General features: G+C 41.2%; 1 protein-coding gene across 3 annotated transcripts in view; it reads right to left on the reverse strand.

Annotated features, from left to right (window-relative positions):
- OXR1 (oxidation resistance 1) overlaps positions 1–14,990 on the reverse strand; it is a gene marked incomplete at its 5' end in the record, with an annotated part of 78,672 nt that extends 63,682 nt beyond the window's left edge. For all 3 annotated transcript variants that reach the window (XM_080340359.1, XM_080340358.1, XM_080340357.1), the window contains 2 exons: positions 2,192–2,274; positions 14,778–14,990. In XM_080340359.1, coding sequence (XP_080196485.1) covers positions 2,192–2,274; positions 14,778–14,931 — 237 coding nt within the window. The remainder of the gene's footprint in view (positions 1–2,191; positions 2,275–14,777) is intronic.
- Positions 14,991–17,343: the final 2,353 nt, after the last annotated feature.

A 17,343-nucleotide genomic window follows, 5' to 3' on the forward strand; every position in this document is an offset into this window, starting at 1 on the left:
ACATATAGAAGTTCCAAGATTTTATGTTTTGGGAATTTTAGATTAAAATCTTAAACATTAATTGCCTTTTAGCTTTATCTTTGAAAATACATTTTATTGCTTATTTGTTCATAAAGTAATAACTTCCTTTAAAAAAATACTAGCGTGAAGCGTATTTTACCTTAAAAACCCATAGTTTGCATCAGTGAGATTCTAGCTCGCTCTCAGCTTTAGGAATATAAATAAGCCCTCCCCTCCTAAAAAAAAATATAGCCACTGGAAAAACTAACACATTACATTATATGAAAAAAAACACCACCACCCCCACCACCCCCCCAAATAAACAAAACAGCAACAAACAAACAACAAAAAAGGCAAAAGACTTCACTAACTTTTCAACAATACTGTGGGAAGTCTGGTTTCTGTCTTCATCCCTCTACTGCTTCTCAAAGCAGCAACATATGCAGACATAAAAAGTGTGTGTGCATGTTTATACATATATACGTTGCTTTGAGAAGTAGCAGAATTAAGGCAGAAACCAGACCTAAGTTCACCTCTCCACATGGTATAAACTCATAAATAATAACAGTAGCAAATTATCACAGTAGTTACCAGAATGTTCTCATATATATAGTAAGCATCGCCTTGGTTCCTAAAGTTTAGCTCTGTGTATTTTATTGAGATATATGTGCATGACACATAACCAAAAGCTCTGAAAACTTGATATTACATTAAGTACTTTACGAGTGAGAGGTACAGCAAGACTAGACAAGAATACAGCATCTGTGAAGCTGAAACACATCATGTTCCATACACACAACAGGCTCCTTTAGAAGCTAGCAAATTTTTTATTCTTATGAATCGTCCTTTTGACTCAGAAGGAAATGATACATACTTCAGTATGTATTAAGCAAGTTATTTTTGCAAATAAAACTCCACCTACTGGAACACAAAGCCTGCAAAAGTACATGACAACTTACACAAACATACTCATTTAAGAATGGAAAGTTTGGTGCTTTGGCTTTGCCTGGAATTTTATATACCAAAGTAAACGCATGCACGTGGTGGCAAGAGACAAGTTAAGGGATTTACTGGGTGGAGAGGAACCCCAGTTTTGCAGAGTTACACCTGATCATTTTTCCCAATTATCTCAGACAAAATGGGGTTAAGGTAACAGGAACAGTCACATTTACTTTGCCATTCTTCAGCTGCTAGAACCTGAGCAGAATAAATTTCTTTTCTGAATTTCAACTTCAAGGAAGTCTTTAGTTTAGTCCAGAATGATACTCAAATTCCCAATATAAGCCGTGCTAATGAAGTGCTTCTCTCTCCAATACACTCACCCTCTGTCTCTCTCCAATTGACTATCACAGCCTTCTCCATAGTTAATCCACACTATAGCTTGGCTTAACATAACATTAAGAGTTAAGTCTCTCCAATCTCTCTTATTCTTGGGGTAAGAGATCACCAGGAGTCCACATAAGACTTTCTATAAAGAAGTTCTCATTTTTATTTTATCATGTCCAGCTTCAAAAGCATTCAAAGATAACTGTGACGGTCTTTCCCTATTTTCATGTGAACCCTATAAGCATTATTTATAGAGTTAATTATATTTCCAGTATATAACATAAGACAGATACTTCTCAATTCAGTTTCCCTTAGTAACCACAAATGTGAAAAGCTGACTGCAGCATGGTTTGAGGGTCATTTCAAGAACAGAACAGGCAGAGAAAGGCTCCATTTTCAGATACTGCTGTAGAAACAGATCTGAACAGTAAAAGGTATGGACTATGAAAATTATTAAGAGAAAAACAGAAGGTCAGTATCAAGATATAGCTGCACTCCCCAAATTTCATTTTGTTATTTCTCCTTATATCAACAGTTTATTAATAATCTTGAAAGCAGGGAGCTTGCACCTGTTTTTATAATTAAATGTTATCTACAATTTCTAACTAGTTACCTAAAAGTAAACTAGTCAACAGATTATTATCTTGTTTTTTGTTTTTTTAAAGAAAAACTTAAAGAAAAAAGCAAAATTAAAAAAAGCATTACTCAAGTATTACTAGCTAATTCCTATCAAAATAAACTATAAGATACACAGAATTCTAAGATTAAAGCTAATGCACATTACTGTGTTGCTTATGTTTTGTAATGAAAGTTTAAGTCTGCACTTGCTATGCAATGACATTCTAACAATAAAGCAGTAACTTACAGAATATTCAATAGTCCCTTTAGGCTTTTGAAAAGACATTCGTCGCCCATCTTTCTTGTCTGGGGTCTTCTTCTGGCCAGTGTCTGAAAAAAATTGAGGCAACGTGCGTGTTAAATTCATTTTCCTCTCTCAGCACTGTCACAGGCTGCTGCCTACAGCCCCGTGGGCAGACATTTAATTCACAGTCACACAGCTCGCTCCCGGTGACTCTGCCGAACAGACACCCGGCTGCTGAACAGGGACTTCATTCCTCTGCAATGCTTTCAGAATTTGACCAATATAAACCACTGATAACTGGGGATCAATTAACTGCATAAGTACTCACTGCTATCTGAGAAGCTGTTAATGAAGGAAGGCTAAATGGGAGACAGACCCCATGAGGAAATCAACATTTCTGGAACTACTGTGTTTACTTGGCTTTCTGTGGAACCCAGGCTTCTTTTCTCTAGAGGGGATGTGATCCAGAGTTCCTGGATGTTCCACCTAATCTGTTGGGATATTTTTTTAAATGTCTAAAGGCTGTTAAACACAGAGTATTTAAAGCTGTCTTATAAACCAAGGAGCATTAGTGTTTAACTTCACAATTATCAGTAGCAAACACATACAGCCTATGCATAAACAAAAAAGATTGTAAATAACACTAGTTAAGAACTGGTCTTTATATTGGCACATGGTACTTCGTTGACCTTCACTTCATAAGCCAAATCAGCAACAATTTGTACCTGAAGTATACTCTACTTTTTGATACTAACTGGTTTGTTATTAATGATAAAGACAATGCAACAGTGTACTTACATGATTCAACAGAAAGCATTTAATTCTACATCTCTAGAAAAGGGATTTTTTAACACATCCATAACATGCATTTTTTGAGATGACCCTCTTAAGAAGTTTCTTTCACAAGGCCTCTACCTTCAAAAGGTAAATAACTGCTATTAAGTAGCCCAAAATACTTACATGAATGAGATGTTATGTTTTCATGCTACAATAGGAATAGTTATACTCCCATTTTGATAGATTGAAATTTATTTTACCATAACTTAATAATTTAGTCAAATATTTAAAACAACTGAATAGCAAAAACAAACCTTACTTTAAAATATTTCAGTATGGCTAGATCAAGAATAGAAAACATGCTCTATGTCTGTTTAAGCCTCACCTGAGGTACTAAGGAAACTTGCAATAAATTGTCAGCAACTTCTGTGCATTAATATTTTGAATTAGCAACCTGATTGCAACACTGGAAAAAAGACTAGACAAATACTTGAATGAATTTCATATACTACCACCCCCCATTTCCACATGGATAGTTGAAACTATCAAGATATGAGAGGGGGAAAAAAAAAAATCTAACACAAAACACATGGGAAGTTCTGCAACGTCAAAAAATAAGAAACAAAACACACACACAAAAAACTCAGCAAATACCTTACATTTGCTATACTGGGCAAACTGCAGAGGGCAATGATGAAAGTGATTTCTAGCAGATTGAATACAAGTAGCCTCCTTGGGTATTCTTTATATAATAAGGAAATAAACATTGGACAACTCTACTTTTTTTTAATATATTGAAAAGAGTCTAAGGGAGAATGTACCCACAGATACAAGATAAAAATTGATCTATAGGCGGTATTAATTACAGCAAGTTTTTATAGCTATGACAGACAGTCAAGACTTTAAGCCTACTTCCAAATACTTTCTAGAATTCTGAAAAATACAAGCACTGTAATTTTGCATCCTATCTTCATTCAACACATTAAAAAGTATTTCTTCCCTTATTTACTAATAGCAGCTTTTAAAAACTGACCTGAAAGAAACCTTTTTTTTCTGATTATATCAATAATTTTTAAAATGCTAGAGATGTCTCTAGGCAAGATTAAGCCAACCCAGTAATGAATAAAATACACTTTAAGTTTGTTTGTAAACCAACAGTGGCCAACATTCTCTTCTTCCAACTCAAATATTTTCTTACCAAAGTTTCTACCTGACCTTGCAACACAACAGGTGCCTCCTTGGAAAGCTACTGAAAAATTGCAGCAGCTGCTTGACTTGAAGTTGTTCCAAATTCTTCAGCCCATATCAAAGCTTTGCCAGCAGCCTATTCTTTTTCATTCAACAACAGCCTGGTTCAAATACACTTAAGTAAAAGTCAAAGGATGCAGCTGAAGACTGATCTCATCCAGGATCCCATACATCCCTTAATAATCTATACAGAGAGCACTCACATTCTAGAACAAGCATCTTCTTCCCCTGCCCCCCTCTGTACTATTGGATAGAAATAAAGAAGCCCTATGCTACAAATGTATACACCCACTTCATTTGTGTACAGCCCAATGTTGTTTGTGTTTTGGTTGTTTTTTTCTGTAACCCACACTTAAATTTCATTTTTCTTCTTACCAGTTTGTGTATGAGTACCTAAACAGTTTGCAGACAAGTGCCACTAGAAGAGGTCAAGTTATCTTCTCCCTCACCAGTAACTGAACAGTAGAATAAAGCTGTGCACTACCATTATATATAATTATATCATAATAATCACTGTCATATCATTCCATATGCCAGAAATAGAAAACCAAAGTTAATTGTTCTTCAGGGCAGAAGGACCTACTGTGCTTTAGACTTCAGAGCACTCTGGTAACTTCACAAAAGTAAGAGCGACTGAGGGGTAGGGGTGAGGCATCAAAGTCCCGGTTGGATGCTATTTGGAGGAAAGCAGATGCCAGAACTCCTAAAACAAATTCCCCAGGAGCTTATAGAATCATAGAATTGCTTTGGTTGGAAGAGACCCTTGACATCATTGAGTTCAACCATAACCAAACTCTAGCACTAAACCATGTCCCTAAAAGCCTCATCTACACATCTCCAGGGATGGTGACTCAACCACTTCCCTGGGCAGCCTGGTCCAATGCTTTACAACGCTTTCTGGGAAGAAATTTTTCCTAATATCCAGTCTGAACCTTCCCTGGTGCAACTTGAGGCCATTTCCTCTTGTCCTACAACTTGTTACTTGGGAGAAGAGCCCAATCCCCTCCATGCTACAGCCTCCTTTCAGGTAGCTGTAGACAGCAATAAGGTCTCCCCTCAGCCTCCTTTTCTCCAGACTGAACAGCCCCAGTTCCCTCAGCCGCTCCTCATCAGACTCGTGCTCTCACCAGTGCCAGGTACAGGGGGATGATCACTGCCCTAGTCCTGCTGGCCACACTACTCTTGATGCAGTATTTCATAGGGTTTTTTAAATGTCATTCCCTCCCAGACCTAAGACAGTAGTTCCTACCCTTCCTATCAGTGCCCACATTCACTCCTTCCCTCTGTGACAGATTTATTTCCCTCTCACTATGTAGATACAGGATTCAGGTGTTTCATAAGCGACTTTGACCCAAGTCCCCCAAGCCAAGACGAGATGAAGGTGGCAGCGTTGAGCCCCATATCACTGCCCAGCCTGTGGGTCCAGCACTGGGCACAGCTGTTAACCACACACCTCCATCCACAGCCCCAGCACTGGAGCTATCGCCTCATACAGAACCCCTCCAGCTCACCCAGCGCCTCAGAAACAAAACTAGGAGGTTTTGCAATCGTGAAAATAGGTCAGAGTAGCAGGGACATGAATTCAGCCTCCCTGAAGACATACTGCAAAGCCTCCAACTGCCTCTCACTGAATGAGCCGGCTATTTTTTTAAAGGAAAGTAAATATTCAAGCCATCCTTGTGCGCCAGTATTCTAGGAAGCATGTGAAACTGGAAATAACTCCCAGCATAGGATGTAGTAATCTGAAAAGACCTCAATACGAATAGGAATCAGTCTCACTCTTTAATTTTACTTATTCTGATGATAACTCCATTACACATGAGCTCATCTTGTTAGGCTACACACAGTCATTACCTCATCTGCCAGCAGGAAGCCAGCGAGACTACAAAATGCTGATCTCAGACCACAGGTACAAGAACCTGACAGCACCCTTCCAGGCTGCGCACAACCTCAGGAGTCAACAGTAACTTGTTTAACAAGGAGATCTGTGGTGCCAGGTCATTAGATCTCCAGCCATGCTGGTTTAGACAGAAACAAGACCAGACCTTTTGTAGCGTCAGGATTGATGCTTTAATTCTGAACTACCACTTCGCAGGTTTAGGTCTCCACAACAGCTTGAAACACTAAAGTGGAAAAGCTCACATCATATGCATGAATTATAAGAAAATATTACAACTGTCTAGGATTTAAAAGACTGGAGCTAGGAAGATACAGAAAGCAGTGTTCAAAATGACACCAGACCAATATTCAGTCTGAATGTTGTATGAGTACATCCAGAAATTTAAGATTGTTGCATAAGAATGTTTACATATGATCATCCACATAACCAGAGAGAAAGACATACTGTTCCAACATATTTATACAAGACAGAAAAAGGGGTTTTAGGAACATTATGTTTTAGGAACATACAGCTTCCAAAGAGGCAGCTTTGACCTTAAAATATGTAACTGTTAGTGGTATTATTCAACTGTAATTTGAAGACAAGCAAAGTTAAATTCCAACATTTATAGGTGAGTTCTACTAACTGCCTCTGTACAGCCCTGTGCCACTGAATTGTGGTTGACTGAAGTTGTTCCTGTGGCACTGCTAGTTCAAATTGACATGACAAGAGTTTCATTTCTCATTTCTTAATATTCCATCTAAGACAAATGGTACACCTTCAGTGTTCTGTTTGCTGATGCTTCCAGAACATCCTTTGTACTTCTGGCAATAAAAGATAGTGAAGAGAACTCAAGATTTGTACTGTGAGTAACAATGCAAAGGTACATGCTAAGAACTCCCTAAGACTATCTTCAAGCTTCACACAGAAACATATTTTTTCCTTTACTATTTTTCCTGCATGATAAGCTTAAATTTCAAATAACTTGCAATGTTCCCCAGCTGCTGATCTTCTCATTTCAATGTTAACAGAAATGACAAAGATCATATTTTCTAGAGAAATAAACTGATAAACAAAACAAGTACCCTTTGAGATAAAGCAAGTAGGCTAGACAAGTAAATAATTAATACCAATTGTTTTCAATTAATAACTGAGCTTATTATAGTTAAGAAGATGAGAAACATGATTTATCCCCCCTCAATGAGAACTGCAAGTTACGCATTAGATTTACATGCATTTAAGAAAAAGTCAGAGGCGGCAGCCTTGTTAAATGCGTGTCTGGGACACAATTTTTCACAGTTCTTAAAAAAAACACATAGCACATATGGGGTAAAGATTTTTCAAAACTGAATCACAAGAAAGTAAGGAAAGAAAAGTAGTCGCCCTTTGAAATATTACAGAGGATGTTGTTATTTAGCAGCACATGAAAAAGTGAAAGATCAAGCAGATGAAACATAGATGTTACATCTTTATTTTATTAGTTCTGCTCAATAACAATTAGATCTTTATGATCGATTCATAAAGAAACACAAACTATTAAAGTAGGAGATCTTTATATTTCATAAGTCTTGGTGACTTGGGGTTCCTAACAGCAGGGCCTACACCTCAGTAGAGCAACTGTCTCAGTGGCCCTTCTCCCCCTTCTGTAGTTAGATATGCTTATGCTAATTACTGGAATATTATTTTCAGTTATCTTCCAGTGTCTTAGGAACCAGAAACAACAAGGCCCTAATACTAGTCTAAAAGATGCTAGTAGCCTGCAATTTTCTAGCCAAAATGGTAGTTCTTCAGACCAAGGCAGTGTCAAACAATCCTCCTTTAGTCTCCTCTTGCTAAGCAACTGTTACGTATTTTGTGATTCAGTCTTTTCTAGTAAAGTCATGTCCTCAAAACTCTTGATCTTTATCACTGCTCTCCACATGATTCTTTTGTCCCTATTTTTTTCAAGCGAAACACCAAACTAAATGCAGAGACCTTGTTAATGCTGCATCAATACTGTAAACACATCAAAACAGCTTCTTCCTACAATACAGATTCAGCACCAACTCAAGTTCATTTTGTGATCCCTCTAACACATACCACCTTTTCTGCTATCCGGTCAGCTGCAGAGCACATAGGCAGAAATAATTAAATACATTTTTTCAGGATGAAACACAATTCAATAGAGAGGTATTTAAGGCAGGCCACTTCTCCAAAAGACTAGAAGACACTAAGTGAGCTCCACACATGACACTCCAGGAATGTGCACCACATAGGCTTTCTTCTAAAAGAACATTTCACATTCAAGGTAAACAGAAATGCTTCACCAAATTTCAAGACTATGCCACAGTATGTGTTAACAACAGTAAGCTTCCTTACCTGTTATATCTAAAATATGTATGTGTACAGTTTATTTTATTAGAGATGACATGAAATTTCCACCCACTGTACAAGCTCTACAGACCAAATGTATACATTAATGAAAACCTGCAAAAATCAAGACTGCTCTACTGAGACAGCAAAGTCAACTTTTCCAATGATTGTCCTTCTGTTTCAGGTATTTAAGCCTGTTTAGTTGTACATCTTCAAGTCTACCCAAAACCCCATAAGAAATTTGATCATTGTGCAGTAATATCAAGTTATCCTTACACACCTTTAAGAACTTACACTTTGCCTTATCACATTTAAGCCAATGGTACCTAGCCTTTCTACAAGCTTAAAAACAGTCACCTTATCCTAATGATGTAAGCAGACTTGTGCACTACAACAGCTCTGATAACATGCAAACAGATGTACCATGTACATAAAGTTAGACCCAAAGTCTGGGTAAACATCTTGCTGTACAAACCTATTGCATTAGGTTTGCAGATGACATCAAATTGGGGGGATCAGTCACCATACCTGAGGGCCGCGTTGCCATTCAGAGGCAGCTGGACAGGCTGGAGGAACAGGCTGGCAGGAACCTTATGAAATTCAACAGGACAACAGTCCTCTACATGGGAAGGAGAGCCCCTTGTGTTGCACAGGCTGGCACTGCCCAGCCAGGGAGCAGCTCTGGTTAAGAAACCACGGGGGTCTTGGTAGGCAGGAAGATGGACACAGCCAACAGTGTGCCCTGGCAGCCAGAAGGGCCAACAGCATCCTCAGCTGTATCAATAGGAGCACAGCCAGCAGACACAGCACCAGAGAAGCAGGTATTCGCCTTAACTTGGCATTCACATGGCTTTTGGAATACTGGTTCTAATGTCATCATTCCATTTTCCCCCCTACCCCCAGTCCCTTTCAGTATAAGAAAGGCATTAATAAATGAAAGCTATTTTGGTGAAGGGCCACCAAGGTAGTTGGGGGCTATGAGAAGAGGCTATGTGAGCAGAGCTGCTCCAGCCCAAAGAAGAGATGGTTTAGAGGGACTGTAAGAGCTGCCTTCCCTTACCTTCTCAGTAACTTCCCCACAGGTGTCAAGATGACAGAGCCAGGCTGTATACAATGAAGCATAGTGGGAGAATGAAAGACAATAGACATAATGGACAAATAGGAGAGCTTCTGACAGGATAAAAGGTAAAAATATAATTGTCTAGAGCAGTTGTGCAGTTTCCATCCTTGGACATTATCAAGGTGCAGCTGGATAAGGCATTGCAAAACCTAGCCTGAAGTCATAGTCTTCCCTGCTTTAAGGAGGACTAAACACTCTTGCTTACCATTTGAGTTACCTGTAACTATGACTACTCCAACATTTTTCTGGCAGGCAATGCAGATGCACGAGGCCACCACCAAACCAAGCCAGAGGGAGATTCACACATACAACACGGCAAGGTGCGTTGCTTACTGATGAACAGGAAGTTATTATTCATACATGCAGTAAGTCAAAAGGCAGCTATAAGCATGCAGGATTTTCAATAAAACACAAGGTTCAAAACTGTTCAAACGTAGAAACGGGAATTAACCAGAAAAATTAAGATAAAAATGCAACATGACACATTAAAAAAAAAGCAATGCAGTCAACAGACACCAAATTACTAGAATAAACCATATTTAGATTATAAACTAACCTAGCAGATGACTGAAACAGATATGAACTGAACTTCAGTAAAATATCCAATATATCAGAATCCTATTCAACAGTAAAAAATGGACTAAGAATATTAAACTACGTCAAAAAATTCACTAAAGGGGAGAGAGAAATAGCAACTAGCAGAATGGAGTGGTATGTTAATGAGCTCCCAATGGACTAGGTTTTAAATAGTTGAACTGCACATCAGCAAAGAAACTCAGAAGCACAATCAACAGCAAAGGCTGGGTAAAAGGACACACAGTGAATCCTGTAGCCCCAAAGCTTGGAGAAAACCAGGGCAAGATGTAGTAGTACAAAGCATAACATTAAGTAAGAGATAATTTAACATCACATACACGCAGGAAACAGTCAAGAATTTCTATACACTAGTAGCGCATAAGTCAGAAGAGATTCTGCATACATTAACATATCACAAGATGACTGAGTCACCAGTCTGATACATTCCAAGATCACATTTGCCACTCATGCCTGTACCAAATGAAGTATTTTCAGACATGAAAGCGAAGCATTAGCATCTCTGTAAAGGCTGCTGGTACATTTCACATGTGCTTCATCCAGAACAGTGTGTACAGGAAAACTTGCAGAACTGTGTCTCCTGAGTTTGAAGCCTCTCGTACTTTATCATACACCTGTTAAAATTAATTTCTTAAAAGTGAAGTACTGAATAAGGATGAAGTGAGGAAATAACCTACCTATTCTTATGTCTGCTTTATTCTGAGACAGATTTTTAGAAAGGAAAATGCTAACTTTTACAGCAGAACTTGTCAAGTGTACGGTAACTTGGCCCAGCACTTTTTTTTTAATGCACCACCACTACCTTCACCGTAGTACAGAAGACTGAAAGGCCACACAGCTTACCAGATATACTGTATATAGTTATCATACCAATCAAAACTCGAAAACTGATAAAAAAATGTAAATAAACCCTAGAGAGCACATGGTTCAGAACTGAATAAACAAGTTGCACCTGCAAAAAAACCAACAAAACACTTTTAATAGACAGAAGGTACAACAATTTCCTGGACAGGCTGCTTAAGAGGATTCTCTGAACAAGTTCTGAATGACTGATTTTCATTTCTTTAACTTCTGTACTCAATGAGAGGCACACTGCAAGAAGTCAAGAGTGCCTGTGTAGCATATCTTCTCCCTCCATGAAGTGACCAGAGACACAGTGAGGTGAAAATGTCTGGACAGGCAGAAGCATGAGACTCCCAGTATGGAACTATGTTCTCACAGAACCAAAGTGTTACCTGGAAGAAACCTCTTGAGTACATCTACTCCAGCCTCCAGTTTGAAGTGGTAATATTGTCAACATCAAATTAGATCAGCTTAAAACAGTCACCTGTCACATAGATGGGCTATCCTCCTTGTGATTTTTTTTTTTCTATTGTCCAATTTGAACCTCCCAAACCAAAACTCATGGCTGTTGACTCTTCTTTGATAATTTCTTACTACTGCGAAGAGTGTGCCCTTTTAGGTAGATGCCCTATGATCCTGAACACACTGGCTGGACCCTCTAGTTTCCCAGCAGCCTCTTTAACAGCACCGCACCAAACCAAAGCACGGCCTCCCCAGTGCCACAGAAAAGAAGCAAAACCATGTCCCTCGCTGGCAGCCACACTCCCCTTTACACAGCTGAGAACGCAAACAGTATACTGAACTATGACACATTCTTTCTAGAAATTACCAACAGACTGTCTTCAGAAGCTCTATTTTAAAGCCCACAAGGCTTTTTTTTTTTTTTAAGAAAATAAAAAGAGAATTTTACACTGAAATTTTTGGTAGCGCCTTCACTACAGCCAGATGCTTTCTCTAAAATTTTTTGTTCTCCTTGCATTTTTATCCTCTACCACAATCATTAAAAGATTAAATACCTTCCTGAAATTATTTCACTGACATGGCTGCTGACACGAGCAATGTAAACTGGTTAAACAGGTTTACAGCCTCCATCACACTACCCAGGCTCCCAATGTCTCCTTTCTTCCTACTAAGAAATACTATAAACTGTTCTGCACGTACCCAAAGTAGTACGTAGGCTCAGAACAGTGATTTAAGGTACGGCATTTGACCAGACTTGACTCTCTGAACTTGGAAACCTTACAGTGCAGCTGTTGAACTGTTTAGGAAGAAGAGCAAGACAACAGTATATGCAAATTTACTAATATTAAATGAATAAAATTGAGATATTTTATCGTAGAAACAAAATTTAAAATAATTACGACTAATTTTTTTTTCCAGAAATGTAGAAACGGAGTTTGAGGTATTTATGAAGAATTATTCTTCTAATAAGTAATGCATAGCCGCAACTGAACGATGCAAAGAAAGTGAACACTGCAAAGATCCTTCTGAAAGTCCTAAGTGGAAAAAAAAGCTAGAGTAATAGGCAGGCCTGCATCCAGAATACAGCATACAGAGCTTGAACATTTGGAGTAGTTAGAATTTGCCATTAAGTTTTAAGTAAATGTCAGGGGACCCATCTCTAATTAAATGAGAGGTTAGATTTCAACTGAAGTATTGTAATAATTGTTACAGCTTCCACAGCACCCATTACCAGGGCACAGGCGGTTTATGAAAGCCAGGAAAACACATTCCAGAAGAACTCTGCAGTCACCAGAAACTGTTTCTGCCCATAACTGACAGAAACCTGACAAAGTTTCTGACAGAAACTGACAAAGACAGCATGGGAGGTCCAAGATCCAATTGCCTCACACAGTATGCTGTCTAGGTGAGGAAAAACCCAAAGTATGGTTCTGTCAAAGAGGCAAACCAAATTCTACACAAACAGAGCCCCACCCTGCATTCCAGAACTGCAGTCACTTTTCATTAACACAAATATGAGATATTACATTATGAAAGTATCTGAGGAAGAACATTTCCTCCTCAGAGCTAGGGAAAACCCAAAACATTATAATACAATCTAAGTTAATCCTTTGTCCCAAAGAAAGAAGGCAACAATAGGAATAGCGAGCTACTCCCTCTAAGAAATCTCATGTATCACAAGAGATGCTTTACACTAACAGTTGAACACATGGCCTTGTAACTGATCATAAGACCAGAAATGTTGAAGAGTTCTACTGCCATTTTGCTTCTGCACAACAGTATAAGTAACCTTTGTTAACAAGCCTTTAACAGTTTGTAGAGGATGCATTCAAGGTAATTCATCTCACTGCTGAAACACAAGTTGCTGTCTCTTTCCCTGTATGTCTTGAAGTAGAGGGACAACAAAGAAAGAAAGAAAGAGTGGCACTGTCAATATAGCACACAAGGGCACATCATCTGCATCTGGCAGAATACATGGGCATTCCTGCTGCCTTGCTCACTAGTATAAGTACCAAATCTTGTTTCTCTTCATAAAAAACTATTTTACTCTTTCAAAATAACCTAAAGTAACAAACTCAATGGTCTTTAATATTACCTTTCAGTAGAAACCTAACTTCAACCTTACCTACAATGATAAATATGTGATCATCCACTTGGCACAGTGATTCTTGAACCAGGAGAAAAAAAAAAAGGAAAATATTTACTATTCATTGTATACAGCTCTTTGGATTTCTAGAAAGCATCTTCACAAACTTCACGTCTTTTTCTTTCGAAACAATTGTTAGACCATGCCGTTTTTACTAGGCATGTCAGAGTTTGTTTTTAATCGCCAGTCAACAGCATTACCTCCCAGGAGTCCCTATTGCCTGGTCCTCTTCTACATATAGTGCCTGCGTACATTCGCTGCCCATCCCTCCCACTTTTCATGGTATTTCTTGGCAACCTGAGTACTCACTTGGAATGAGTAAGTTAGAGTACCTATACTTAAGTCTCAACGACATGATCAAGAAAGCAAGTGACAAAAGCAGGTGACAAAAGCAGGTCCCTTAGCCCCAGGCACAGGACAGTCACTGTCTCCAGGCTGACCTGTCTGACCACTGAAATGCAGAGGTACTACTACTACTTACCATCGCCAAACCCATTTCCACAGTACTACTGTCTGTTATTCAGGGGCACACGAGTGGCAAAAACTACCTTGGAAACAAAGGAGATCTCAAATCAAGGAGCTCCTGTCGCTTTCCCTCAGCCTGGTCAACAGAGGTACCAGGAAAGTGAGTTGGTTTGTGAGGGAGGGCGGGGCGGGGTAACGAAAGTAAATGCAGCAGCACTGTCACTGAAATCAGGAAGACTCGCAGCAACAACAAAGTTGTTTTTTCGTTACTACGCGCGTGTCCGGTGCGACCCCCTCGGGGCGCAGCCTCCGCTCGGGCAGCCGCCCCGGCGGGGCACCCCGGGAGCCGCACGCCGGCCGGGACCAAGTGCCGGCCCTCCCACGCCCGCCCCTCTTTGTCTTCCACCGCCGCCTCCTCCCCCGGCCACCGCTCAGAGCCGCCCCTGCGCGGCCCGAGGGCAGCAGGGAGCAGCGGCTGCGGGACCCCGCCGCTCGGCGAGGCCGGAGGGCACCAAGGGGCCCGCGGGCCGCGCCCCGCCGGGGAAGGGACCCTCTCCCCCTCCTGCTGGCGCTTCCCCGGAGCTCGCCCCGCTCCAGGGAGGCTCGGGGGGAGTGAGAAACCCACGCCAGCACCCAGGGCGGCCCCTGACCGGCCGCTGCCCCTGCCTCCCCCCGCAACCCCCGGCCCCTTCCCCGCCGGTACCTGGCGCCTGCTCGGTGGGGCCCGGCTCCCCGCGGCACCGGACGTCCTGGAAGCGGACCTGGCGGAGGCCGCCGGGCACAACCCCCCAGAGGCGGCTGGCGGTGCCGCGCAGGAGGCGGCCGCCCTTGCCGGTGAAGGCGGTGAGGTAGTCCATAGCCGGGGCGCTAACGGCCGGGGGGCCCCATGGCCGGGCCGGACACGCAGCTCCGCGCGGCCCCGCTCCACAACTTGTGCAAACTTTGGCGCTCGGCCCCGCCTCCATTTAAAGGGGCCGCGGCGCCGCCGCCGGCGCTGGGCGCGACCCGGGGCCGTGCGGGTACTGGGCCGGGGCAGCCGGAGCCGCGGTGCCCGCGGCCGCCGCCCCCACAGGTGGGGCCGGGCCGGGCGGGAGCCGGGGCAGCCCGCGGTGCGGGGTTGTGCGGGCGCAGGGACAGCGTCTCCTCAGCGGGACGCTCGTCCCGCAGCTGCCGCACCGCCCGCATCTTCCGAGGCTCCTTGGTTTTTGCACAGGACCGCGGAGGAGGGGAAGCGGCCCCAATCCACTGTCTGCGGCGGGAAGATGGCCCGTCCGCTGCCGGAGAGGGCTGAGGGGTGCAGGCCATGAGGAGCAGCGGGGGACATCTCGGTTTCCTCAGCGCCTGTGACCAGGACACTCGGGACGCCGCTTTCCTGGGGTCCCAGGCAGGCTCAGGGGCACCCGTGTGAACTCACCCGCAGTCTGGGGTTCTAGCTGTGTTCTGTGAAAGCTCACTGCTTTATGATTATGTGCTTCAAAGCCTTCTGTTGACTTTTAGCTTTAATGTCTCAGCTTCCCTTTACTAAAAAGCATGAAAATTAAGAATCAAGCAAATCTCATACTTTTACATCTCACAGTCATGGATATTAAGATGTTTTACCATGGCCACTGTTAAACCAGACCAGCTTGTGGCTTTGCTGTTCTGCTTTTGCTCCCTCACACTCGCACTTTGCCACGGCCCCTGCTGTGCTAGCCCAGCCATGTCCTCCTGTGGTCCTGCCGGTGTCTGCCAACATCCACACCTGGCTCAGCCTTTGAACTCACTACCACACTTAGTCTTCCAGCAGAACTTACTAGGTGTATACATGTTTCTTTTGGAAACAGACATTTGATTTGTAGTGTTCATTTGTACTCTCCCATTCTTCGTCCTCAGATTTCCTGGAACTTCCAAGGTTTGAAGAAATAAACCCAGTTAGAACCTGACCCAATATTTTAACAGAGAAAGAAATCTCTAAGGCATTGAATCTCATTATAAAGAGCTGCCTTACGATGTGCATTCTGCATGTATTGAGGCTGGAAGAACAGACGTATCATTATATTTACTACCTGTACTGTAGACCTGAAGAACGCAGAACTGTAAGCTAATGTGCTTTGGGGATTGGAGTAGATGATCTTTTGAGGTCCCTTCCAATCCCAAACATACTGTGATACTGTGATACTGTGCTTATATTCTAACCAGACTGCGTTGCAATTACATGCTGCATCTAGCTGCAAATGAAAGCATTGTTTTATAAAAAATGCTCTTGTTGAGCCAAATCTATTGTGTACATGCAGAACAGAGGAACAAAGTGCTGAGCTATCTCAACTCCTATTCACTTGTAGCAGCTGCTCAATTAAATCAGTTTAACGTCAGCATTTTGGAGTGCTGATTCCTGAGGGTTACTTGATGTAAACAGTACACTCAAATCAACCTTTCTACTACTTAAATCAGTTCCTGCTCAGGAGATAATGATGTTCAAAACTTTTTTTTTTTTTTTTCCAAATAAAGCTTTTTCACTGAAACAGAATAAGAAATTTTCAGCAGAATTAGCTTTCCCTTCCCCCAACATCTGCCAGTAGAAATGGATGTGTAATCTGTCTGTTTCAGGACTAATGAATAAATCAAGAACTGCAGAGTCACTGCATGGTCTAAGTACCACTGGATGTTTAGTATATAAACTATTCTGCCTACCAGATTTATCTTGCCATAAACACTGTAATTAGTTTTCATTTCATTACAGTGTTTCTGCTGTAAACAAGTTATGGTTCATCTTTTACCCTGTTGATTCTATTTCAGGAAAATTCACCCATGTCTTTGTACCAGGTGTGAGTTTAAAACTCTGGTGCTCAGCACTTTCAAAACTTTGAGCTGGCTTGTCCACCAGTATTCTAGCCACATATGCATCTCTGTTACTATATTGATTTCTTCTGTGGTTTGAAATAGTTCTTTTCTTTTTTTTTTTTCCCCTCTTCCAAGCCCATATTATTTAGCATTTATCATCATATTGCAGTGACACAGGCTACAGATTCGGACTCAGCTGATTAGAGATTTTGATGAAGTATTCAAGGTAAACATTTTGATAACTATGAATTTGTTACATTTTAAGCTGCTTTCATCTGCCTTGTTCACAAATAGTCTCACTGAAGTATAAAGTGATCACCTATTACTGCAATGTGATTTTCATAGTACTGAAAATCATTGCCCATACACAAAAGCATCTGTCTGGCAATGTTTTTACTTAGGAAGAACAAATTCTTCAACTGAATTGTCTTAACTATAGAAACAAGATT

Source organism: Nesoenas mayeri (assembly GCF_963082525.1).
Source record: "Nesoenas mayeri genome assembly, chromosome: 2".
NCBI lineage: Eukaryota > Metazoa > Chordata > Aves > Columbiformes > Columbidae > Nesoenas > Nesoenas mayeri.